The sequence below is a fragment of the Hippopotamus amphibius genome, chromosome 11 (assembly GCF_030028045.1).
Source record: "Hippopotamus amphibius kiboko isolate mHipAmp2 chromosome 11, mHipAmp2.hap2, whole genome shotgun sequence".
Classification (NCBI taxonomy): domain Eukaryota; kingdom Metazoa; phylum Chordata; class Mammalia; order Artiodactyla; family Hippopotamidae; genus Hippopotamus; species Hippopotamus amphibius.
Genome location: NC_080196.1, coordinates 1,819,908 through 1,844,831, shown reverse-complemented (window position 1 = coordinate 1,844,831; position 24,924 = coordinate 1,819,908). Strand labels below are relative to the sequence as shown.

The 24,924-nt window shown below is 52.2% G+C and overlaps 1 protein-coding gene across 6 annotated transcripts; it reads right to left on the bottom strand.

Moving 5' to 3' along the window:
* Positions 1-2,159: 2,159 nt before the first annotated feature.
* WRNIP1 (WRN helicase interacting protein 1) lies at positions 2,160-13,324 on the bottom strand. Of its 6 annotated transcripts, none has more exons than XM_057699819.1 (7): positions 12,421-13,324; positions 10,303-10,494; positions 9,642-9,883; positions 6,010-6,239; positions 4,564-4,719; positions 3,415-3,494; positions 2,160-2,994 (listed from the first exon to the last, which is right to left on the bottom strand). In XM_057699819.1, the coding sequence occupies exons 1-7, from the start codon at positions 13,177-13,179 to the stop codon at positions 2,524-2,526; spliced, it is 2,130 nt and encodes a 709-aa protein (XP_057555802.1). In that variant the 5' UTR covers positions 13,180-13,324; the 3' UTR covers positions 2,160-2,523. The 6 variants fall into 6 exon arrangements, with proteins under 6 accessions (XP_057555802.1, XP_057555804.1, XP_057555803.1 ...); XM_057699821.1 differs by having other exon boundaries at positions 2,160-2,885; XM_057699825.1 differs by lacking the exon at positions 2,160-2,994 and adding an exon at positions 4,092-4,161 and having other exon boundaries at positions 3,439-3,494.
* Positions 13,325-24,924: the final 11,600 nt, after the last annotated feature.

The following is a 24,924-nucleotide window of genomic DNA, read 5'->3' as shown; positions in this document are numbered from 1 at the left end:
CCCCCGTGTTCTCCACCTTCATTTTTTTTGGACATGCAATAAACTGCATATATTTAAAGGGTGCAATTTGATATTTCTTATTAGTCATGTATATATGGCAATCTCAGCCTCCCAGTTCATCCCCCCCACCGCCCCAATCCCCCACCTTCCCCCCTTGGTGTCCATATGTTTGTTCTCTACATCTGTGCCTCTATTTCTGCCTTGCAAACCGGTTGATTTGTACCATTTTTCTAGATGCTGCATATACGCGTTAATATACGATGTTTTGCTTTCTGACACACTTCACTCTGTATGACGGTCTCTAGGTCCATCCATGTCTCTACAAATGTCCCAGTTTCCTTGCTTTTTACAGCTGAGTAATGTTCCATTGTATATGCACCACATCTTTTTTATCCATTCGTTGATGGACATTTAGGTTGCTTCCACGTCCTGGCTATTGTAAATAGTGCTGCAATGAACATTGGGGTGCATGTGTCTTTTTGAATGATGGTGTTCTCTGGGTATATGCCCAGGAGTGGGATTGCTGGGTCAAATGGTAGTTCTATTTTTAGTTTTGCAAGGAACCTCCATACTGTTCTCCATAGTGGCTGTATCAACTTACATTCCCACCAGCAGTGCAGGAGGGTTCCCTTTTCTCCACACCCTCTCCAGCATTTACTGTTTGTTGATTTTCTGATGATGCCCATTCTCACCGATGTGAGGTGATACCTCATTGTCGTTTTGATTTGCATTTCTCTAATAATTAGTGATGTGGAGCAGCTTTTCATGAGCCTCTTGGCCATCTGTATGTCTTCTCTGGAGAAATGCCTGTTTAGGTCTTCTGCCCATTTTTTGATTTGGGTTATTTTTTTTAATATTGAGCTGCATGAACTGTTCATATATCTTGGAGATTAATCCTTTGTCTGTTGATTCATTTGCAAATATTTTCTCCCATCCTGAGGGTTGCCTCTTCGTCCTGCTTATGCTGCCTGCCTTTCGTCTGCGGAAGAAACTTAGCCAAAGAATAAGTTCAATCAGAGAAGTGAGAAAATGCAGACGTAAAGAAAAGCAGTCAAACAGGACAAAGCAATTATAGTTTAGTCATTAATCAAAGTCCAGAACCTTTAGTTCCTCCTCAAGGGCTATAGGTCAGGGGTCCCCAAACCTTGGGCCACGGACTGGCACCAGTCCGCAGCCTGTTAGGAACTGGGCCACACAGCAGGTGAGTGGTGGGTGAGCGAGAGAAGCTTCATCTGCCCTTCCCATTGCCTGTGTTACTACCCGAACCATCCCCCGTCCCCCCCCCACCCCGCCACGGGAAAATTGTCTTCCCCAAAACCAGTCCCTAATGCCAAAAAGGTTGGGGACGGCTCCTATAGATAATATTCTGAGCCATGTCCTGTCTTGTAGATACTGAAGCCCCCACCAGGTGGAAGAAATTAACGACACGATGACCAGGCTGTAGTCATTTATTTATTTTATTGGCTGTGTTGGGTCTTTTTTTTTGCTGTGCGTGGGCTTTCTTTTAGTTGTGGTGAGTGGGGGCTACTCTTTATTGTGGTGTGCGGGCTCCTCATTGCCATGGCTTCTCTTGTTGTGGAGCATGGGCTCTAGCCGATTAGGCTCAGTAGTTGTGGCACACGGGTTTCGTTGCTCTGCGGCATGTGGGATCTTCCTGGAGCAGGGATCGAACCCGTGTCCCCGGCCTTGGCAGGCGGATTCTTAACCACTGTGCCACCTAGGAAGCCCCAGGCTGTAGTCGTGACATCAGCTGCTACCGTTCCAAGAACTGGCCTCAAAGAGATGGGAACAAATCAGTCCCGGAACTGAAGGTTAACTGTACCTAAAACAACAAAGATGATGCTGGTCCGACCACCGATGACCGATTTCAAGATCACTGTCAGAGCCGACGGTGCTGCTTCCGCATGTTTAACCTCAGCAGACACCGGAGAAGTAGCACTGGAGAAGTGGGGCGGCCAGGACAGGAGGCTGCTGATTCTTTCAGAGGCCATTCACGATACCTCAAAATTGCTAAAGTTAACTTTGGAAAGGCACACGGACTTCCAAACTTTCCGTCACCTATGATAATTTTTCTTTCACAGTGTTTATCTGTCAGAATGTAATGGTGACAGATGTTTGTACCTTGGATCCCAGGTGGAAACACAGGCAAGAATTGAAGAGTACTTTGAAATAGTTTTATTGGCTCATAAGACCTTTGCATATAAAAAAAATACCCAAAACACTATGCAGTATTAAATCACAATTACATTTTTTTTTTTTTTTACCAATTGAAACTACCCAGAATATACATTTTTTTAAAGGAAAAAAAAAAGCCTACAGAACTGAATTCTGAAATGACATTATGACTTAAATACTATGACAAAATAGATAATTCCTTGTAACGTTACTTCACTGCACGCAGCTGCCAGACCGCTGCACAAGCGCCACGCCGCACGGGGCACCAACGAACACCATGTCCACGTCACACACGCGGCTGGGGTACCAGCGCCCCCACCTCAGCAGCGCGCTGCTCTGGCACCGAGGTCAGCCCGCCAGGACGCGAGCCAGGCCCCCCACGCGCCATCCAGGCCCCCCACGCAAAGGAACCGTCCTTCCTGCCCCAGCCAGAGTCAGCACCGCCGCTGCTTGAAGAAATCCACGCCCCTCAGCTGCTCGGGCAGGTAGTCCTGGTCCACGGGCTCGCTGTACGCGGGGTTGTACTTGTAACCCTGGCCGTAGCCCAGATCCTTCATGAGCCTGGTGGGCGCGTTGCGCAGATGCAGGGGGACCGGCGGCAGGGGCCCCTGGTGGCTCCGCAGGCAGGCCTTGACGTTGTTGTAGGCGCTGTAGACCTCGATGGACTTCGGGGCGCGGGCCAAGTAGACGACGCACTGGGCCAGGAGCACCTGGGCGAGAGGGTGACACTGCGTCACGAAGTGCCACCTCGGGGCCATTCTGAGAGCCTCCCCCTCCCCCCGTGCTTTTACTTCCCCGCTCTGCCCACAGTCGGATGACCTATGACACAAAGAAGACATTGCATGAGGAGAGCGGCTGAACCAGACCCGTGGTTTTCTTCTCGTGTTTTTAAACTTAAAAGAACTTTTCACTATATGAAATTTTTCTTAAAACCCCAACATATAAAGCTAAGCAGGAGTGCTCTGCTTGTGGGTGAATGTGCAGAGATTTTCTGTTCAGCTCTGGACACTTCTGCCCCCGGACACCCTGAGCACCTCCCCTCAGCACTCAGGACGCCGCCAGTCTGGACGCACGACCCCGCTGACATCCCAGGGCCCCTCTCTGGAGTCTCAGCTGCCACGTCGGGAGTTAGAAAGCCACGTGGCATCTTCGGTGGCCCAGGTGGCCGTGGTGAGGGACCACGAGGGACAGAGCACGAGAGTAAGGGACAGACCTGCCGAGGGGGGAGCGGCCCCTTACCTCGCACTCGGGCATGCCGATGAAGTGGCAGCCTTGGTAGGCCGCCACCGCCTGGGTCAGCGCAGACGGGTCGGCCAGACCTGCCACGCACACGGAGACAAAGGCAAGGTTAAGTCCCGACGCCCAGCGCGTCCCGACCCACCAGTGCTTGCAGACCCTGGCCAAAAGTTCCCCTCAGCGAAGTCTGATCTCATGAGTTTACTCGAGATATTTACGGAGTGGTTACTGTGCAGTGTCAAGAATCATTTCCTTGTGGACAAAAGCTCCACCTCTAGTAGGAAAAACAGACTACATACAACACACATAAGGAGCAGAGGCCACGAGGACGGTCATGGGGATGGACACACTGAGAGCAAAACATTTACTAACACCAAAGAAAGGGAAAGCTTTCTGGTCTTTTTCCTTACATAGTGTTCAGAATCTTCCATTTCTACCTCAGGAGCTGTCTGACGTAAACCAAAACATCTGACTGCAAAGCAAATTTAAAACGTTTCTTTTGTTTCAACACAGGCACCTTGGAGACGTCGTGGGTTGGGTTCCAGACCACGGCAACAAAGCAAATGCTGCACTAAAGGAGCCCCAGACTCTGGGCTTCTGGTGTGCAGACAGATTCCACCCACACCACACTGCCACCACAGCACGAGGGCTAAAGACACTTTAGTGCTAAAAGACACTACCCATCATCTGAGCCTTCAGTGAGTCAATCTTTTTGTAGTAGTGACATCAAAGATGACTTCTCCCTGACATCTGTAACAAGAGTGTAACGGAGATAAAAAATGTGAAACGGCAGGAGAATTGCTGAGATGTGACACAGAGACGCCATGTGAGCAACCGCCGTTGGAAGAATGGTGCTGACACACCCGCCTGATGCAGGGTCGGCACGAAGCTTCACTCTGTAAAACACGCACCACCTGCACAGTGCAGCACGTGGCCTACACCCGAGGGGCTACTGCCAGAGCAAGCAGAACGCGCTGACTTTGGGAGACAGGCACCCAGGGCGCACGCACGACACCTGGAAGCAAACGACCGCGAGCGCGTGCGCCTCCTCCCCCTCCCCTGCCTCCTCCCCCTCCCCCCCGCCGCCCTGCCGCCCACACACGTAGGCCAGGAAGCCGCAGCACCACTGGGCCGGGCCCCCTGGTCACTCACCGACATCCTCGCTGGCAAACCGCACGAGCCGCCGGGCCACGTAGAGTGGGTCCTCGCCCCCCTCCAGCATGCGCCCCAGCCAGTAGAGGGAGGCGCTGGGGTCCGAGCCCCGCATGGCCTTGTGCAGCGCCGAGATGCAGTTGTAGTGCTCCTCGCCTGGGCACCAGAGCGCACGGCTCAGCCGGGGGCCGGGGCCCGACGCGCGGCCCGCCCCGCCCCGCACGCGCCTCCTCCCGCGTGGCTGACTCCAGGGCAGCCCGAACTAAGGAGGGACCCGGGAGGCCCGAGGACAGCGAGGGGGGACGGCCACCCCCCGGCTGCCCGGTGGAGCGTGCACGGCCTCCGGGGTGGGACACGGAGCCGGGACACAGGCGGGAGGACCGGCCGCACACCCGCGGCCAGCCCGCAGGTGCGGAGGCCGCGGAAGAGCTCTCTCCACGCGTGGGCGAGGAGGCAGCGCCGGGTCTCCCACCTGTAGGGGTCACGATGAAGGCAATACGGCCGAGGCCACGGGCTCCGGAGCCAGGCAGCCCGGGGGTCGATGCCCAGTGTACTGGCCGCGTGACCGCGGGCAGTCGGCCCCGTCTGTGTCTCGGTCCCTCCTCTGTGAACGGGTGCAAGAGTGGGCAGCTCGCGGAGCCGCGCTAGCCACCGCGCCGGGCACGCAGCAAGCGCTGCAGGCACAGCCCGGGTTCCAGGCTCTACACTGGCTTCCCCTTTTGCCTTTACTACGCACCACCTCAGCCTGGAAGCTCACGTTATGTGTGTAGAACCTCAACCTCAGTGCAGCACAGAGAACTTGTTCTCATTTGGAAATTTCTTCACTCTGACGCAGAAACACCTGAGCTAGCTACTGAATCCTACAGGTGGGTAACTACACACTAGATGACATGAAAAGAAGTAACTAAAATCCTGTGGGTGGGGGCTTTGTCTCAGCAGAGTTGTAAAAAGGCCCAAGAACCACCCAGATCTGAAGTTGACCTCGGCCTCACCTACAGCACGTTCTCTTCATTACCCACGTCTTTTACAAAAAGACACAAACGTGCTGTGCTTACGACATTTAACAGTGCAGGTCAGGAATCTGGCAGGAGCCAGGATCAGATTCGCTATCTATAAATATGGTGCTATGAAAAATGAAACACGCACACAGCAATGTTAATTTTTTAAAAAACCTATTACAAAATAAAAGCATCAGATTCTCTGTAAACTTAATTTTTAGTTGAGACTTCAAGAATTAAGGATTTTAACTCTCATTAAGCTAACTCTAGTTAAACTAAGCACGCACCTAGCTTCCCGCAATTCCACACCCGCGGTCACCGGGGCGGTGCTGCTCTGCGGCCGCAGAGTCAGGAAGTAGGCCTGTGAAATGGGGCTCGGGCGGGGGGCGCCTCTACGACAACATGGAGCCGCCTGGGGGGCTGGCCGCAGGGCTTGGTGGTCGCTCACCTGCTCGGTCGTACAGGATGTGAGAGCGCTGGAGGCCTTCCTTCACGTCGCCCTCGGTGACCAGCACGCGGCTGGGAGGGTAGCCCTGCGCGCTCTTCTTCCCGAACGTCTTCCTGGCGCTCAGCCTGGCCAGCACCGCCAGCTGCAGCCCGTTCAGCCCAGCTCGCGCATCCCCGTCGCTCAGGTGGGCCAGCGTGTCCACCGCCTTGTCCTCTATGAACACGGAAGGCCTGCAACACCACCGGCAGTGCGTCACACGTGGGGCACACGACCCCATCCCGCAGCACTGCGCGACCTCTCGTCCCTGCAAGGTCACTAATGAGCCACCCGAGGTTCAAGCCACTGCCCTGGACCCCAAACCACGGTGAGAAAGTGGGTCTGTGGTGTCTCGTGAGTTGGCATCACCAGGACTGAGAACTGCCTCGCCCTGGAGTCGCGAGGTTACTTCACCGGACACTCGGCCCTCCGTATGCACGGGTTCCGCATCTGTGGACTCAACCAGCCTCGGACGGAAAACACTAGGGGGAAAAATTCCAGATAGTTCCAAAAGCCCTGCCTGAACCTGCTGCATGCCAACAACTATTTACAAAGCATTTGCAACATATTTACAAGTCCACGTGTTGTTTGTGTTGTTTGCGTTGTGTTCGGTATCGCACATCACCCAGCGGTGGCGTGAACTGTATGCGTGTGCTTGGTCACACACAGACACCACGGCCCTTTACAGAAGGGACGTGAACACCCTCCATCCTTGGATTTTGGTGTCTGTGGGGGTGTGGGGCCGTGGAACCAATCCCCCGCAGACACTGAGAACTATACAAGCACACGTGTGTCCCTCGTTTCACAAACAACCAGGTGCCCCGTGCCTGCTGGGCACAGCAGGACCCAGGAGCAGGGCTCTCGCCGGGGGCGTGCTGCCAGGGCTCACGAATCACACGGGGCCTTCCTGAAGAAGGTCTGACCACGACTCCTTTACGGGTCTAACGGAGCAGCTTTCCTGTTCGCCGTCTAGTCAGACAAGACATCTAACACACTAGCTGTGTAGAGGGGGCTTGTTCTTTCCGGCCAGCCGCCAGCTACACATGCGCGAAGCGAAAAACAAGTGTTCAAAGTTAAGGCTCCCCCACGTCATGCCCAAGCTTCAGCTGAAAACGTCTACAGCGCACAATGCTCCCACCAGGACAGTCCGCGTCAGCTACTCGGAAAGCGGCTCCTGGGCACCCACTGGGCTGGGCCATGCCGGGGGTGGAGGCGGCACAAGAGGGGGCCCCGCAGAGGTCCTGGCCCCACCCACCCCCTCCCTACGGGGAGCAGCCTCAAGGGCCCCAGGCTGCGTCTCAGTCACCCGGCCTCCTCACCAGAGCCAAGCCCTCCAGGGCCGCCCCCCTCCCCAGCAATCAGCACCTTCACTCCCGACAGTCGCTCCTGGGCCCTAGCGTCGTGGGAAGCGGCCTACAGGCCCACCCTCCTCCCTCCCGGACCCCTCACAACACAGCCCCAGGCCACGTCACGGGCTCTTTGTAAAGCTGACGGCCCATTTCTGAAGCAGGTTTTTGATGATGTGGAAGAAACGAGACAACCCGCGCTAAAGATAACGTGTTGGGGGGGCCGGCAGCAGCGGGGGTGCGGGAGCCCGCGGTGCCCGAGCGCGAGGCCGGCCTGGGCCTGGTGCTGGCACACCACCTGCGTGTGCACCTGCGTGTGCACGTGTGGGGGGGGGGCAGGGAGAACCGAAAGGCCTGAACCTCTCATCTCAGAACTAACAAAAGCAACGCTTGCCAGCTCCTTGGGAGGCTTCCTAGCAACCCAGAGCCTGCAGGACCACCCTGGTGGAGACACGCCGTCTCTCCGCCCCCTCCTGCTGGGCCGCAATGATGGGAATTACGTGTGATTCTTTCTTTATCCCACTGCCTGGCGGACGGCACGCACTCCATGGCTGCAGGACGAATGGACTAAATTCAATTTTCCGACGATCTCAGGGTGAAACACGTGTAAGAACTGGGACGTGGAAAAGAAACAAAAAAACCCCTCACCTGCACCACCTGGGGCGAACAGCCACCCGGTGACTTGCTGAACTTCCTCGAGGAGCCTCCACCCATGATCTTACTGAACGCGGGTGTGGAGTCCGGGGCTCCGGACCTACTGGGTGGCAGGTAGACGCTTTTGAACATCTTATAAATCTCTATCCGTAAATATCCAGTCTAGTTTTTAAAACAAAATTGGGGTCATGCCATATGGAGTTTCCAACCTTAATAACAAAATAATATTTTGAAAAACAAGCAAGCTACTCAGGACTCTGAATACTACCTTTTTTTACCAAACGGGCATCACAAGAAATGTAAACACAGGAGACAAAGGGGTGAAGGCACCTGCCACTGTGCCACCCTCGCGTCCATGCTCTGCTGCACGGACCTCTCTCCTGGGTGACACTGCCCACTGGACACACCTGGAGGCGTGAGGCGCTCTGAGGCAAAGAGACAGACGGCGGGGTGGGGGGGGGGCAGGGGCGGTGTCTCACAGCCGAGCTGAGGCTGCTCCCGCGTTTTCCCGCGTCCTCACGAGCGGGCCTCGCTAATTATGAGAGAAGCCAGCTAGCAGGCTGTGAATGAGCCTTTAAAAATGGGGATGTGTTGTATGCGGCTGGAAAATGAAATCCTTCCTTCAACATTTAAACTTTTAACCAATGAGCCACATTCCAATTTCACTCCCATCCAAAATGAATCTTTTAAAACAAACGAATCTGTCAGCACCTGCGTTCCACTGATAAAGGCGTGTGCTGACAGCACTCCGGATGGTCACGCGGTAAATCTCAGATGGGACCTGGCCGCGAGGAACACTGCACAGGACTGCCAGAGGTTCCCGCCACCAGCCAGTCCGGCCCGACCCCCGCCGACACCTCCGGCTCTGAAGAGGAGCAAACACGCTGAGACACCCTGAGATCTCAGGAGAAGGGGCGGAGGAGGGCTCACGCCGGGAGCACAGAAACAGGGCCGTGGGGCAGCTGAGGAATAAGTCCTGATACAAATAAGGGGAAACCTCTGACCCGAGTAACCCCATCGATCACCCACGATGCACACCACGCGTACCAGCGAACTCACGTGGCTCTCACGATACAGAAAGAGATCACCGAGGGGAAAGGGATGGCCTGCAATGCGTCATTTTCCTTAACATTTCTTTACTTTCAAGGAATTGAGATGGACTTCTAGAGTGTGCAAAAATCATCCTAAAAAGACTTAAGAGAACTTGATGGTAACATGTACATAATCCTTCACATCTTAAAAAGAAGAAAAACCGCAGGAAAAAGGAAACTGGGATCTGAGCACAAACTACAAAGAAAATAACCAATGACGCTTCTCCCGGTCGTCCAAGCCTTAAAGGAAAAGCCAAAATCTGTCCACACAAAAGCAAACACCCAAGAACGGAAGTTAGGGACTAAGCAGCTGGAAGAACTACAGACGCGCCCAGGACGGGCTCCACCTCTCATCTGACAGCCGGGAACCACCTGCAGAGACAGAGCCTGCCTGTCTGCCACCAGCAGGTCCCTCCGCCTTCCCTGTCTTCCCTAGCAGGACTCCCTGCCTCCGTCCCGCCCCGCCAGCCCCAGCGCCGGGGCCCTGCCACCGTCAGTCACTCACTCGGCACTGCTGTTGCTGCCGTGGCTCAGCGCGTCCGCGGGGCGGCTGGAGTCCAGGACGTGGATCCCCAGGGAGTTGATCGCCCGCATCAGGATGGTCACCACGGCCTCCGCAGGGAGCTTCTCGAGAACGATCACCCGGCAGCGGCTCAGAAGAGCAGCGTTGACCTGGAAGGAGGGGTTCTCCGTGGTCGCCCCAATCAGGGTGATGGTCCCACACTCCACGTGAGGAAGGAACGTGTCCTGATTGTGGAGGAAAAGAGAAGAAATGGACCCCAGCTGACAACCTGCAGGATGCTGGGTAAGTCGGCTGTTCCCTCCTTTTCTTAATTCTGAGTTCAGGACTAGAGCAGCCACTTCAGCTGTCCACTCTGAGTCCTGATGTTTGAATTAAACGTTTCTGAAAACTGGAAACCTGATCTAAAGTGGCTTTTCTGATATGTACAGCTCATGGACAGACAAACAATTTCACCTATCAGGTAGAGGAAGCATCAGATAGAAGTCACCAAAAAACGCTAAGAAGTGAGCAGGCAGGTATAAAGGAGAAGGGCAGAGGGTCCATCACCACCCCGGCTCCGAGCATCTGTGCGGTGACCTCACAGGCTTTACACCCAAGTCAACACGCACAAAGACCAAAACAAAGCAGAAGGATGCAAGCATACCTGCTGAGATTTATTGAACCGGTGAATCTCATCAATAAAAAGGACGGTCTTCCTCTTGAAAAAGCTCTTCTCGTTCTGAGCCTGTTTGATGACGTCGCGCACGTCGTTTGTCTTGGCGCTGGTTGCCGACAGCGTCACAAACCTTATGCTGTGTTTCTTGCTGTTGGTGGCTATGATGTGGGCCAGCGTGGTCTGCAACAGAGGGCAGAGTGTGGAAGCTGACGAGATGGGGGAGGCGCACCCAGGGCGCCTGCGCAACAGATACGATCTCAGTGCGGCACGTTTCTAATCGTTTAAAAAAATAAGTAAAACAGGAAAGCCACTAAAAGTTCAGCTAATCCTGATCTCTCCTCCTTTGTGTCTAACCCTGTCTGATGCCTTTTTGGGGACAGTGAGATCTCTGGAATCCCCGAAAAGAGCGCTGGCCTGATGCAGCTGTGACCTCTCCCGGCCAAGAAAGCACCGCCGATGGACGAGGGCAGACCCACAGGGCCAGCAGGGCCACAGCCCGTCAGGGCAGCTCAGAAGAGGAGAGCCAGTCTTTGAATGAGAGACCAATGATGACCCTTGGCACTCAGGATGACTCCCGCCACGTGGGACTGTCCACTGGGGATGGAGACGGAACAGCAGCCCTGTGACCCTGTCAGTGTTTCCTGGGAAGCGATGGAGAGATTCAGTCAAAGTGCTGCACAACGCCTGGCACTTAACAGGCACTGGATAAACACGCACACGCCGTCAGCAGCCAAGCACAGCAGTAAGGAAGGAGGTAAAGAAAAACGGGAGACTTTCACAAGAGGGGCAATCTTGCTCTTGAACGAGTGGAAAGGGGGCATCTTATCTTCGGAAAGTCACACGCAGCATCAGATACTGCAGCTGCTTCTTAGCAAGTCCCAGCCTTCCGGCCACACTGCCCCGCTTGTGACCAGCCACCAACCAGTGCAGCGAGCAGCCCCGCCCACTGCCTCTCTTGCCGGGCATCTTCTGCGCAGGTGTCCTGCTCATCTCCCCAGGGGCGTTTTTCCTGCCATCTGCCTCTACCACCTCCATCTGATCAGCTATTCTGACGGTCTTAGGTAAAGAGTTCTCGGGAATCACTAAAAATGCTACCGCGTGGTACCACGCTCCCTGGGTTAAATCTGATTGTTCCCAGTGGAAAGTACCACTGCACAGGAGAACGCACAGAACCAGCAAGACGGTTCTAAGAACGGGAGTAAACAGAGATGTGATTACGTCATGGGCGTCGAAGCTGGAAAGAAAAGCTGGAGGAAAATCATAAAAGCCCTTGTGCATGGAGGTCAGAACCCCACAGCTCTGAGGGCCGCTGCCCGACCCTGGGTTTCGCTTTTCACTCACTGGTGCTCCTTCCCCTGCCTTCTCCTACAGATAAAAAAACGTGTGTGTGTAAGCACCTCTTCACTTTCTCTGTTTTCAGCCTTAACTCCTGTCTCCCCAAGGCTCCTTCACACTGTCTCTCAAGCGTTCTCCCAACGCTGTGTTCTCCAGACCCCAACAGCCCAAGTGCCCTTCTCTGAGCTCGTGCTAATTCCTAAGAAAGTACCGAACAGCAAAATGCACCGATGTTTCTTCTCGAAAAGACAAAGCATCATAAGGATAATTATGGAAATGACAGATAAAAGCGACTTGCAGACAGAAGTTCTCAGTCAGTCCTGTTAGGTAAGTACAGTCTCACGGCTTGAAAAAGACCTGTCTGTTAACAAACAAACAAACAAAACCAACAGCTAGAAAAAGCAGAAACACACACAACAAACATTTTACAATTTTCGATTATATTTTTCAAAACTGACTCCCCGCCCCCGCCTCCCACAGGCTGGACCATCGCTCTAGGCCGCCTGCCAGGATGAGGTGGGGGTGTGGGCAGGGCGGGACGCCACGGGAGTCCCAGTCAGAGTCCCCAGATTCCCGCGAACTCCCGCACTCAGACACCCTCACTCCGGAGCCCACCAGAGCACGCGCCCAGAGAACGCGTCTGCGGCCCGCGGGTGGGGGACTGCGGTGGGGCTGGGGTGCGGGCGGTGATGGGGGTGAAGTGCGGGCGGGGGGTGGGGCGAGGCTGGGGTGCGGGCGGCGGTGCGGGGCGCGGGGGGGACGGGCGCTCACCTTGCCGCAGCCCGGCGGCCCCCACAGGATGAGCGAGGGCACCTCGTTGGCCTCGAGCAGCGAGCGCAGCAGCGTCTCGGGGCCCACGGCGCGGCCCTGCCCCACGAAGTCCTGCAGCGCGTCGGGCCGCATGGCGTCGGCCAGCGGCTTTCCCTCCAGCAGCCGACGCACCTCGTCGGCCGCGGGCGCCCGGGCGTGCGGGCGGCCCCCGGGGGCCCCGAAGGCGGCGGCGGCGGCGTCCGCGCCCCAGCGGCCCGCCTCGTCCTCGCCGTCCCCGTCCGCGTCCCCGTCGCCCGCCGCCTCCTCCTCCTCCGGCGCCTCCGCCTCGTCCCAGCTCCGCGGGGACGCGCTGCCCGCCGCCGCCGCCGCCGCCGGCCGCTGCGCCGCGCCCTTGCCGCCGGGGCTGCCGGGCCGCGCCACCGGGAAGTCGGGGATGAGGCGCGCGCCGCTGGGCGTGGGCGGCGCGTCGTAGCTCTCGCGGCTCTCGCTCTCGCCGCCGTCGTCCGGCTCCTCGGCCTCGCCCTCGCTGCTCTCGGCCGCCGTCGGCGTGGCCGGCTGCCTGAGCGCCGAGCTCTCGGCCGGCCGGCGCCGCTTGACGCGGGGCGGCGCGGGCTCCGCGTGGCCCGCCGGGTGCAGCAGCAGGCAGCGGTCCAGGTGCGAGTTGATGTGCGCGGCGGGCATGGCCTGCTGGCACACGGGGCACTGCACCCGGTGCAGCTGCGCCAGGAACGGGTCGTCCTCGGGCCCGCTCACCTCCATGGCGGCCGCCGCCGCGCTAGGCCCCGCGCCGCGCGACCCTCGCTCGGGCAGGCGGCAGGACGCGCGCGGGCCGGCGGAGGGCGCCGCTCATGCCCCGCGTCCGGGCTGCCCGCGTCGGCCCGCCCTCGGCCGGCGGCCCCGGCGCCTCGCGCGGCGCGCCGGGAAGCGGAGTCCGCGGCCGCTGGCCGCGGTGCGCGCGGCCTGTCGGGAAGTGTAGTCCGCGGAGGTTCCCCCGGCGGCCGCCGGCAGCGGCTCCGCGCGGCCTGTCGGGAAGTGTAGTCCGCGGACGTCCTCCCGGCGGCAGTGCGTCCGCTTCCGGCCGGCCGCGCGCGGGAGGCCGGCGGGCCGCGCGCGCGCAGACCTGTTCTCCGCGGACGGGACGCCGGAGGGCCCATGGAAACGCGCCGCGGCTGCGCGAGGGGAGCCGGCGGGGGCGCGGCAAAAGGAACGCGAAGGTCGCCCCGGGTGGGAGCGCTCCCCTTAGTGGCGGCGGCGGCGACGGCGACGACGACGACAGACGCGGTTGGAGAACCGCGCGCCGCAGGCTGTGGGCCTCGGCCCGCAGACGCGCGGCCGCGCGGTGGTCGGAGGCCGGGAGCGCGCTGGCGTCCGGAGGCGGCGTCGGGCCGGGCCCCGCCGGGGGCCTGGCTGCGGCGCCGGGGGGACCGCCTCTGGGACGCGGTGCTGCTCTTCGTAAACGTCTTCAGAAGTGTGTGACACACCTGCACGTGTGACGCTTGGAGGAAGAGAATGGAGGGAGGATGGGCACAGAAGCGAAGCCCCTCTGGGAAGGAGCGGACGGCCCTGCAGGGCCGCACAGCTGGGGTTTTACGGGGTCTGCACGGGACCCCCTCTTTGAAGCTCCCCCAGAGGCGGACCCCGAAGGGTTGCCCGCGCCTCTTTACACGAGATGCGCTCACGGAGAGGACGAGAGCTGGGGAGACGGCCGCGGAGCAGGGCGGGCGGAGGGGGGCTGCCTCCCGGCGACGCTGGGCGCGACGCCTGTGCCCCGAACGCGTGGCCGTCGGTAAGAGGGCCGACGTCGGCCTCTTCGGTAGTTTTTCCAGCGAAAGTTAGGCGCAGGCGTCACGTTAGAGGAGAAGGTAAGCAGACGGGCGTGAGGAACGACTGCTGCTTGGCCGGCACGCAGTCTGAAGCGTGGGCCGGTGAGCTTCCCCGCCGCCTCGTACTTGGCCCCCGGGCTGGCACCGGCGGGCACCCCGGGAAGGGTCTGCTCTCCCGTCGCGGGCTTGTTCGCCGGGGCCCTGCGCACCGAGCGGACGCACGACGGTGAGGAAGAGGACAGCAGACCGTGAACACGTGCAGCGCCCTTGCCGGCGGGGACCTGGGGGCGGACCGGGGCTCACGTAGCATTTAGCGGGAGAACGCCGCATCGGTAGACACGCGGCAGGACGAGGACCCTGAGCTTCTAGGGAGGCGGGGGGGGGGGGGCGGGGGAGGCAAATACATGGGAGACGAGCACGAGTGCGTGACGTGTGCGATGCAGCTTCCTCTGGTGAACGTCTGCCCTTCCTGCGGGGTGGGAGGGGGGACCCCGTTGCAAATTGATGTCCTCCTCTTAGGGAGGAGGGGGAGAAGAGCAGAGAGCTTTTCTTGTATCGGCTTGATTGCCTTCAGCTCAATGTAACCCTTATGCCAAAGTGGCACAGTTTGGTGGGCCACGTCCTGCTTCCCGTCAGGTTCTGGGGCTGTCCTCAAAAGGAATTTTGAAGAAAAGTATCACTGAGTACGGAAATATAATACACTACGTTGACTGTGAACGTTTATGGAAATAGGTGGACGCGTGTTACCTCTGACACAAACAAAATATTGTAAAATGGTGACAACAAACTGGGTTACAGCTGTGAAGCTTCTTGAACCTTTTAACAAATGTAAGGCTTAAAACTCATTATTTTCTTTTTTAGAAATAATACACATTCATGGAAAATCTACTCAAAGATTCTCGTTAATATTTAAACATCGTCTTCCAGTCTTTTAAAATGCATTAAGAAAGACTACACTGTGTATTTACATACAAATGTAATTCTATATCTGTCTTTATTGTTACCTAATGTATATTTTCAAAAGTTTTCACTGTAGTAGGAAAGTATTCATTGTGTAATATGGAGTAAAAGAAGATAACAAAACTATATAGGACACTCCCATTTTATTTTTATACAAGTGCTTTGTTCATATAACATACAAAAGAAAAAATAAGAATATAAAGAAAAGATAAAACTCTCCATATGTGTATATGTACTTCACTCCCATGGTCTCATCCATGAATAAAATTGAACCATTTGGATGGACTATGAGGTGAAAACGCACTGCACTTGCCCTGGAACCTGGGCTTGAGTTGGCCATGGTGTGACCTTGGGTGAGCTCCTTCCCTTCCCAGCCTCAGCTTCCACATCTGAGAGGGAACAGGGATGCCGCCTTCCCGGGCTGTTGTGACAATTAAGTGATCCTGTGAACATAAAGGTGTTTAGTACCGTGCGGAGCACGCAGTGAACCCGCTATTACTCTGTTTTCTGGAACCCCAGCTCATTCTGTCTGAAGTTCAAAGTTTTCTCCACTAGATGGTGATGGTAGAAAAATAAAACGAATAAAGCACACCAGCCTGTCTAACCAGATTTAAACTTTCCTTTAAAATTGGCATGAATACAAATAAGTTTAAACTCTATCATAAGTTTGCAGTAAATGAGCTCAGTGTAAAGCACTAAACCCTGGGCTTAAACTTCCTCCATTCCCTCACTGCTTTCTTGTTTTCAGTCAGCCTTGCTGTTCACTTTGAGCAGTGTAACTGTCTGTCCTCTGGCCCCAGAATCACAGTGGGGGTGACGGATTCCGCGCGTGGCTCAACTCAGGTCAGCCGTCCGTTCAGTGGCCGCAAGGACGGTCTCAGCCTGGTGCGGGTCCTGAGCGCTGCCTGTGATGAGCCTCCTAGCAGTGTGGAACCGCAGGCGTCCTCTTGCCCCTCATGTTCGTACCCGGGGTATGTTGCACATTTTGAGTTCAGTTAATCCCACCATGACGCACGTCCCTGCCATCCTGAGTCACCATCCTAAAAGTCAGTCAGTCATGGTCGTCCGTTCTCCATCCTGCTTTGAGAGTCCTCTCCCCTAACCCAACCTCATTCGCCTTTCTTTTCCTGACTCTCCCCTGGGTCCCCTGGAACCTAAGCCACATTTCTTATTAAGTTTATTCTAATAAATTGTATACATTTTCTTGCTACTGTAATAAGACCATGGAATTTTTCTATTTTATTACTGGTCTTATTGGTATAAAAGAAGTGCTTTTATTTTTATTAATTTCTTTCATATATGGCTTTTGGCGGGGAGAGGGGAACTCTTATGAGTTTTGAGTAATTTTCAGTTGATACTTGTAGTACAAAAAGAATATATCTGAACTTAGTTCTTGGCACCAAGCTTCAAAAATCCTTGGAATTCCCTGAGTGACAGGAGAGCCAATGATGTGACGCCGGGTGGGTCCTGGGAGAGCTTCAGGATGGGGGCTGGTCACCAGAAAGCGCAAGCACACAATTAGAGGTTGGAACTTCAGCCCAGCCGTCTCTGGGGAGGGGAGGGACGTTGGCGGTTGCTTTCAGGCACATGGCCAGTGATTTAATCAGTCATGCCTACATAGTGGAACCCCAGGAAAACCTCCTGACACCGAGGCTGGCAGAGCTTCCTGGTTGGTGACCATCCTGTCGGGGGTGGGATGAGCCCTGTCTCCATGCAGAGGGCATGGAAGCTGCGTCCGAGACCCCCCAGACCTTGCATTATATGCATCCTTTGTTACAAAACTGCAGTTGTAAGTGCTATCAGTGAGGTCTGTGATTTGTTCCAGGAGATTATCCAGGAGGGGGTCATGGGAACTCCCACATTTGCAGCCAGTTGGTAGGAGTGCTGGTCCCTGAGCCTTGAGGCTGGCGTCTGAAGTGGGTCATCCTTGTGGGGGTCTCTGCCTTGATCTGTGGGTTCTCATCCTGACTCTGGTGAGTTGGTGACAGAACAGAATTGAATTGCAGGACGCCCAGTTGGTGTCGGAGAGTTGGTGTCAGCACAGCACTTTTCCTCTTTCTTTCCAATGTGTTTATCTGTTACTTTTTTTTCTTTCTGAATTGCGCCGGTCAGTACATTGTTGGAGAAAGCAGGTCTCTTTACCTTATAAAGTGAAAGGTGAATTGACGTAGATAAAATTCTACTTCAATCCCTGATTTTTAAAAACTTCTAGTAAAATAGAGAACAGTTCCGTCTTGGTTACTGTTTACTCTTCAGTTTAGAGAAGTCTTGTTAATCACCCCTGACCCTCTAGGATGGTTTGGTCCCTTTGCTTATTTGACTTCTTGTCTACCGCTTGTAACAGATGCCTTGTAGTATCGTAACTACCCATTTGCATGTCTGTTTCCACTCCTGCCCCCAACTTCCATCATAGGTCAGTGCAGGCTCAGTGCCTGACATGCAGGGGGCACTGGGGTGTACCGGAATGGGACCAGTAAGTGACAGCCGTCAGGCAGGCGTCAAGTGCAGGCTTGACCTTTTCCGCTAAGGTTCACAGCTGACGCATTCTGTTTCTTCCAGAAAGACCACCCGAATGGGTCTTTTAGTTATGGAAAGATTAGATGAAGACTTTTCGCCGACACAGAGAACCCTTCCATAAAGAAAAAGGACCCTTTTTTGGAGATGAGAATAAGATGGTCTCCTAGGAACAGTGGAGAATTGCCACTGGGAAGAAAGGCTGGGTTGCTCTGGGGGCAGATGGGTTTTTAATTGAAGGAAGAAGAGAATGTGGAGGGCGAGCCATGACATTGTTTTCTATTCATCCATCGACCAGAATTTGAAGCCCTGCTGGGAGAAGGCTGAAGACCAGAAGGTGAGCTAAAGGAGACACTGGCGTGGATCTGCACCTGGAGGACCCAGCAGTGCCGCGTTGGAGGGGAGGCCACATCCCCAGCTCTGCCCTCCTCGCTCAGACCCTGGTGCTCACACCGCGGCTCCATCAGCGGTGCTGGCGCCCAGGCTTCCTCCTGAAGGGTCTTGACCATGGCTGTCACCCAGCGGGGCAGGAGGACCCTGCAGACACACGTGGGGACTGCAGCCCACAGAACAGCTTACAGCACACAGCAACTCTTTGAGGAATTTCCAGAAATGCATGGGGGATACGCGGGAGCTGCTGAGTGACTGGTTGGTAGAACAAGGCAAGTGTAAAGGAGGATCTCCGAGATGTTGTTAAAAAGGCCTTAAAAACTAATGTGAAGTTCAATAGATGATCCTGTCCAAACTGAAGCAGTGAAAGAGAAAAAATGAACCTTGGCTTCTGCCTTACAGCACAGGCAAAAAGTGACGTAAGGTGCGTCACTGGCCTCGGCGTGAAAGCTAGAAGTCTGGAGCTTCTACAGGGAGACATGGAAGGATCTCTCCATGGCTTTGGGATACATGAAGGTTTTCTTAGTGAGGATGTAAACAGCACTGGTCATTAAAAATATGTATATGTGAATGTATATATATATATGTATACACTGAACTTAATTAAAATTTTAAAACATCTGCTCTTCAAGAGACATCTGTGGGAAAATGAAAACACAAGCCATAACCTGAGAGAAAAAACTTGTAATACATATATCTGCACTGGACTTATTTCCAGAGCACGTAAAGAATTACTGCAACTCAATAATAAGACAAAACACCCCCATTTTTAAATGGGCAAAAAGTATAAAAGAATACTTCACAGAAGAAGACACCTGGTATATGGACAGAAAAACATATGCGCAGTGAAGTGCACATTAAAAGCACAGGGAGATGCCACTGTACTCCCTCTGGAATGACTGAAAAGAAGAAGACTGACGTTACGTGTTGGTGAAGACAAGGCACAGTTGGAACTCAAGCATTGCTTGTGAGGACGTGAAATGGTAAAATCATTTTGGAAAATGATTTGGCAGTTTTCTTAAAAAGGGAAACACACCCTTGCTTTCTGATCCAGTAATTCTGTTCTCAGAGAATTTACCCAGGAGAGGTGAAAACATGTTCGCAGTGTGTCCACAAAATGGGTTGTGTGCAAATGGTTAGTGCAGCCTTATTCATAATAACCCCCAACTGGAAACACCTCAAACGCCCACCAGTGGAATGGAAAAACAAAGTTTGGTTTGTTCTTACGATGGAATTCTACTTGGTAAAAAAATAAAGTACCAACACAGAGCAAGATTGATAAATCTTAGAAATATTCTGCTGAATAAAAGAAGCCAGAAATGAAACTATATATTGTGTGATTCCAATTATGTGAGATTCTAGACCAGGCAAAGCTGATCTGTAATGTAGAAATTACATCAGCAGGTGAAGGGATGGGGGTTATTGGTGGCCGGGGCATGAGGGATGTTTTGGCTAGTGATGGAAATGTGCTATGTATTAATTGAGGAGATAGTTACACCATTATATGCATTTATCAAAACTCATCAAACTAAACCTTTAAAATGGGTGCAGTTTATTTATGTAAATTATATCGCAGTAAGGTTGATTTTCAAAACCACAGCAAGATCCTATTTCCTGGCCATGAGAGTGAGTGAAACCCACGACGGTCAATGCCAAATGTGAAGGAGGGTGCAGAGCAGCTGGAAAGCTCGCAGCTGCTGGTGCGTTGCTGGTACAAGCCTAGAATGGGCTCTTTGAAAAACTTGTTGATGTCTTATAAAATTAAACATACACCTGCCCTGTGACCCATCCGTTGTACTCTTAGGTATTTACCCCAAAGAAATGAAGATGTATAAAAAGTCTTGGAGAAGAATGTTTATAGAAGCTTTATTTGTAATAGCAAAGCAAGCAAACAAACAAACAAAACCGCTGGAAACAGTGTAAATCTGCAAGTGATGGATAAACAGACTGTGGTCTCTTCATACTGTGAAATGCTACTTGAATTAGAAAAGGATGAACTAGGATACATGCAAAACCACACATGATTCTCATAAATATTATGTTGAGTGAATGAATCCAGACACAAAGAGCACAGACGGTGAGTCTGTTGGAAGGAAGTTCAAGAACAGGCACGCCTAGGGAATCTGGAGCGTTAGAAGTCAGTGTCCCTGAGATGGAAGAATTGACTGAAAGGGGGCATAACGGGAATATTCTGTATCCTGATTAGGATGTTGGTTAATCAGGAACCATATTTCTTAGAACCCATCGAACCGTAGATCCAAGCTCTGTGCATTTCACGGTTAGCAAGTTTAACCTCAGTTAAAAACTTAATTCAAAAGGTTTCCATTTCCAATAATGGCAGCTGGGAAATTCAGATCAACACAGGTAACTGCTGAAAACAAGTAAAAATGCTGAGTAAAATGGTTTAGAAATCTTAAAAGTATCAAAGACCTGATAAAATAGGAACTGCCTGGCAAAAATCCAAGGGGAATCTAAATCCAGACAGACCAGAGGGACCTGAGCACAAGAGTTCCTGTTCCCCAAGGGCTTTTGCTAATTCTGCCAACCCTGGGCCTGGACTTGGGTGGCCTCTGAGGGCTAGGGTGACAGTCATGAGCCCAGGGTCTCCCTGGGCCAGGCATCCGCCCTCAAGCTGAGGGGCCGAGCAGACCTCCCTTCGTGAAGCTGGCACCCAGAGGGCAGCACCTCTGGGCAGGGGTAAACCAGAAGCAAATCCACCCCACAACTACTTCCCCTCACTATAACTTTCGTTTTTTTCTGACATTGTTAAATACTCTTCTACACCTGACTTAATGGAAGCATGACGTTTTTTCTTATGGGAGAACCACAGCTGTTCAACCAGCTTGTACTTAGGTTCTGTTTCAATATTCTGAATGTAATAAATGTCATCGTGGGTAACTTCAAAGATAATATTTTACAGTTCTGTTTCTTTGGGGCAGAAGTGTTAGAAATGCAATTGTGCGGTCAAAGAGCACGGCCAAATTACCTTCCCTAAAGATAAGAACAATTTACATTCCAACCAGAAGTGCAGGAGTGTGCCCCCCCCACCTGTGCCCCCCATGCCCCCCAGGCTTCATTACACTGCAAGTGTTTCCCATAGAACAGCTGGGGCTTATAATGCCCTTTTACCATTTTACCAGCTGCCATGGTCCTTTTACACCAGGGAACATCAATATTTTTGAATATATAGGATAAGACCTAAAAACCTATTATGAACTGTTACATAATAGCCAAATTTATTTTCTACCTAAAGATAAAACTTTTACCTTTAGTAAGAAATAACACATCCTTGAGAGTATGCGGAGTTTTCACCCACCTCTCCTTCAGCCTAGACTGTTACCCTCTCTGCTGCAGCATTTTCCCATGGAAAATTTCTCCCCTGAACCTGGCCCTCTTGGGAAAAGCAGGCCAGCATTTGGTCAGAAGAGCATGGCTTGGGCTTTGCACTTCTGTAATTTCATGCCTTGTTCCTGTCATAAGCTTCTTCTAGCTCCTAAAATTCATTTCCAATTTAGAAGGTAGAAAAGCATTCTCAAGAATGGATATATAAATATACCCTTCCTCAAATTCCAACTGGAAAAAAAAAAGGATGATTCATGCTATAGCATGGAATTTTTAAAATTTGGGCATGAACACTCTCACTTTTCCCAGTTGTTTAGAATTGTCTCAACAGAAGCATGAATTTTACCTTACAGCAGGCATTTTATTTTGTTCTTTCATTTTCAGGCTTAAAGAATTAATGGGGGCTTCCCTGGTGACGCAGTGGTTGAGAATCTGCCTGCCAATGCAGGGGACACGGGTTCGATCGCTGCTCCAGAAAGATCCCACATGCCGCACAGCAACTAAGCCTGTGTGCCACAACTATTGAGCCTGCGCTTTAGAGCCCCTGAGCCACAACTATTGAGCCCATGTGCTGCAACTACTGAAGCCCACGTGCCTAGAGCCCATGCTCTGCAAAAAAGAGAAGCCACGGCAATGAGGAGCCCACGCACCACAACGAAGAGTAGCCCCCACTCACCGCAACTAAAAAGAAAGCCCGTGCACAGCAAAAAAGACCCAACACAGCCGACAAAATAAATAAATAAATAAATTTTAAAAAAAAGAATTAATGGGACGGAGATACATTTGCAGGATGGGGGATGGGGCAGAGAGAATCCTGTGGTGTTGGGTTGGAATTAGAAAACTAAGTATGAACTCATGATTTAAAAAATCATACTTCTGGCTCCATCGAAAGGACTAAGAGCAGTGACGCCCCAGCAGCAAAGAGCACTCCCATTGCCCTAGTCTTGGTTTCTAAATACCGTTCTTCTCTAAAAGGAACCAGGGCTCCTCTGATGAATGGCATATTCTAGGAGCAGGGCAGGAAGAGCTTTGAACATCTCATTATGCCAGAAAATAAGGACGTGCCTCCTGAAACAATAGCGACATGTCAAAAGCACAGACGTACTCCCCTTGACCAAATCCAGGGCAATTTGAGCATGAACGTGACTGACACGGGATGTGCTTCAGCTTTAGGAACGCTGCTAGAAAGGGAGGGGGTCAGGACGGGATGGGGAACTCTCCTCTATAGAAGAAAACCAAGCGACAAATGTAGGAATGAGAATTAGAAGATCGCCACTTAACCATCTCTGTAGCCATAACTGATTCACACAAGAACGGATACTAAAGTCATGGAGTGATAGATTGTTGTGGAGCAGGATACCCATAAAATCTCATGTTACTTATTAATTACAAAGGGAAAAAGGGTACCTTTACCGTGGAGAAGTCTGGCAGACACCACCTGAGTCGGGTCACCACATTGTATGACATCATGACACAAGCCACATCACGCACCACCTACTGAGATGTTCCAAGAAAGACACACCATCACTGATGTGGTTTTCATGACCAGTGGTTTACCTGGTTCCAAGTATGAAGAAACAATCAGGCAATTCAAATGGAGAGATCTTTTATGAAGAAATTGGTCTGGAGTCTCCAAAAATATCAATGTCATGAAAGGTATAAAAAAAAAGAAAGAAAGACTGGGTTATTGTTCCCTGAATAGATGAAAGGAGACTGAAAAGATGTGCCGACTAAGCGCTGTGTGCTTTTGATTGCGTCCTGCCTTTGTTCTCAAGGAGACAAGTGCTGGCGAGTTCAGGGATAAAGTTTCACGAGGTCTGTAACTTACTCTCAGGGAAGGAGGCGCAGCGAGTATGGAAGATGTAAACATTTGGTGACGCTGCATCCAGGCTGTGTGGATATTTCTGTAATACTCATGCAGATTCTCCATAGGTTTTCAGTTCTAGAAAAACAAGTCCGAGGAAAGGAAACATATCTAACAAAAATTGTATGAAAGTCCTATGAGCTTTGGAAATATGTTTACGAGTTCATGAATAGCGTTGCACTGTGTGCTTTGCTCCTGTTGATTTTCACACGTTTTCTAAGCAGTATATTACCTTAGTGACTTGCATTTACCTTTTACAAGAAAGGAAGGGAAGATGGAATTAGAGGAACGAATTGTGCAACCGTTAGAGAAGTAATGAACTAAAACATTGTTTCTTACTTCTGAGGCGTCTAATTCTTAAATGACCCCAGCTATGTTTTTATCTAGTTTTTTCAGGCCTCTTATTTTCATTTTTTATTACTCAAAACATAGCTCCTTACTCACTGTCACTTGGACATCGTAAGGGTCTAACATCAGCTGGGCGGTAAACACGTCTGAATGTTCTGTAGCATCTCTGTCCTCCCGGCTCGAGGTTCCCTATCTCCCAGTAGAAAGTAAGAGGTGGAAATTAGTTTTAAATATCTGTTGATTTTCTGCTGATTGCACAGTCACACACTATGTGGTGTTCCTGCCCGGAGAAGAGGAGAGTGAGAGCCTTACCTCTGTCCCACACACCATGCCTCTTCCCTTTCTCTTGCCCCCGCTGACCCGGCAAGTGTGGGCTGTGATTTATGAGTCCTTGGGTCCGGCCCGGGTCCCCTGGAACAACCGACCACAAACTGTTCACTAGTGCTTTTTTCCTTCTTTTAACAAGTTTACCTTTCATTATTCATATTATTGTATTTTCTACTTTCTTAATTACTCTATTGAAGTATAATTTACATACCATAAAATTCACCCATCATCAGTGTACAATTCAGCTGTGTGTTTGGAAACTTAATGAGTTGTTCAAAATGTTTTTGGACATTTCCATCGCCCGGATAAGATTTTGTTTACAGCTAATCCCTGTTCCTACTCTCAGCCTCAGGCAGCCTCAGTCTACTTTCTGTGTCTATAGATTTGCCTTTTCTGGACATTTCATACAAATGGAACTTTATACAGTCGTTGTTTCTGGCTTTTTTCACTTAGCACAGTGTTTCTGTTTATGCAGGTTGCAGCAGGGATCCGTGCTGCATCCCTTCTTATTGTCGAGTCGTGGTCTATTTGCAGGGGTGTGTCAGTTACCTTTCTCCAGTCACCAAGTCCATTGCTGGGCCCTTGGGTTGCGTCCAGTCTGGGGCTGCTGTGAACATTTGCATGTGAGGATCTACCTGTTCAAATGTTTTTGTTTCTCTTGGGAAGATACCTGGGAGGAGAATTGTTAGGTCGTGTGGGGAGTAACTTTTTAAGAAACCGTCACACTGTTTTCCAAGGGTGACACCTGCACCCTTTTACATTCCCTTCAACATGTACGCTGAGGGCAAGGGCTCCGGTTATTCCACATTCTCACCAACGTTTGCCTTCATCTGTCTTTTTATTATAGCTCTTCTAGTAGGTGTGAAATGTTATTTCATTGTGATTTTAATTTGCATCTCTCCAGTGACAGATTTCTGAGCATTTTGTGTGTACATA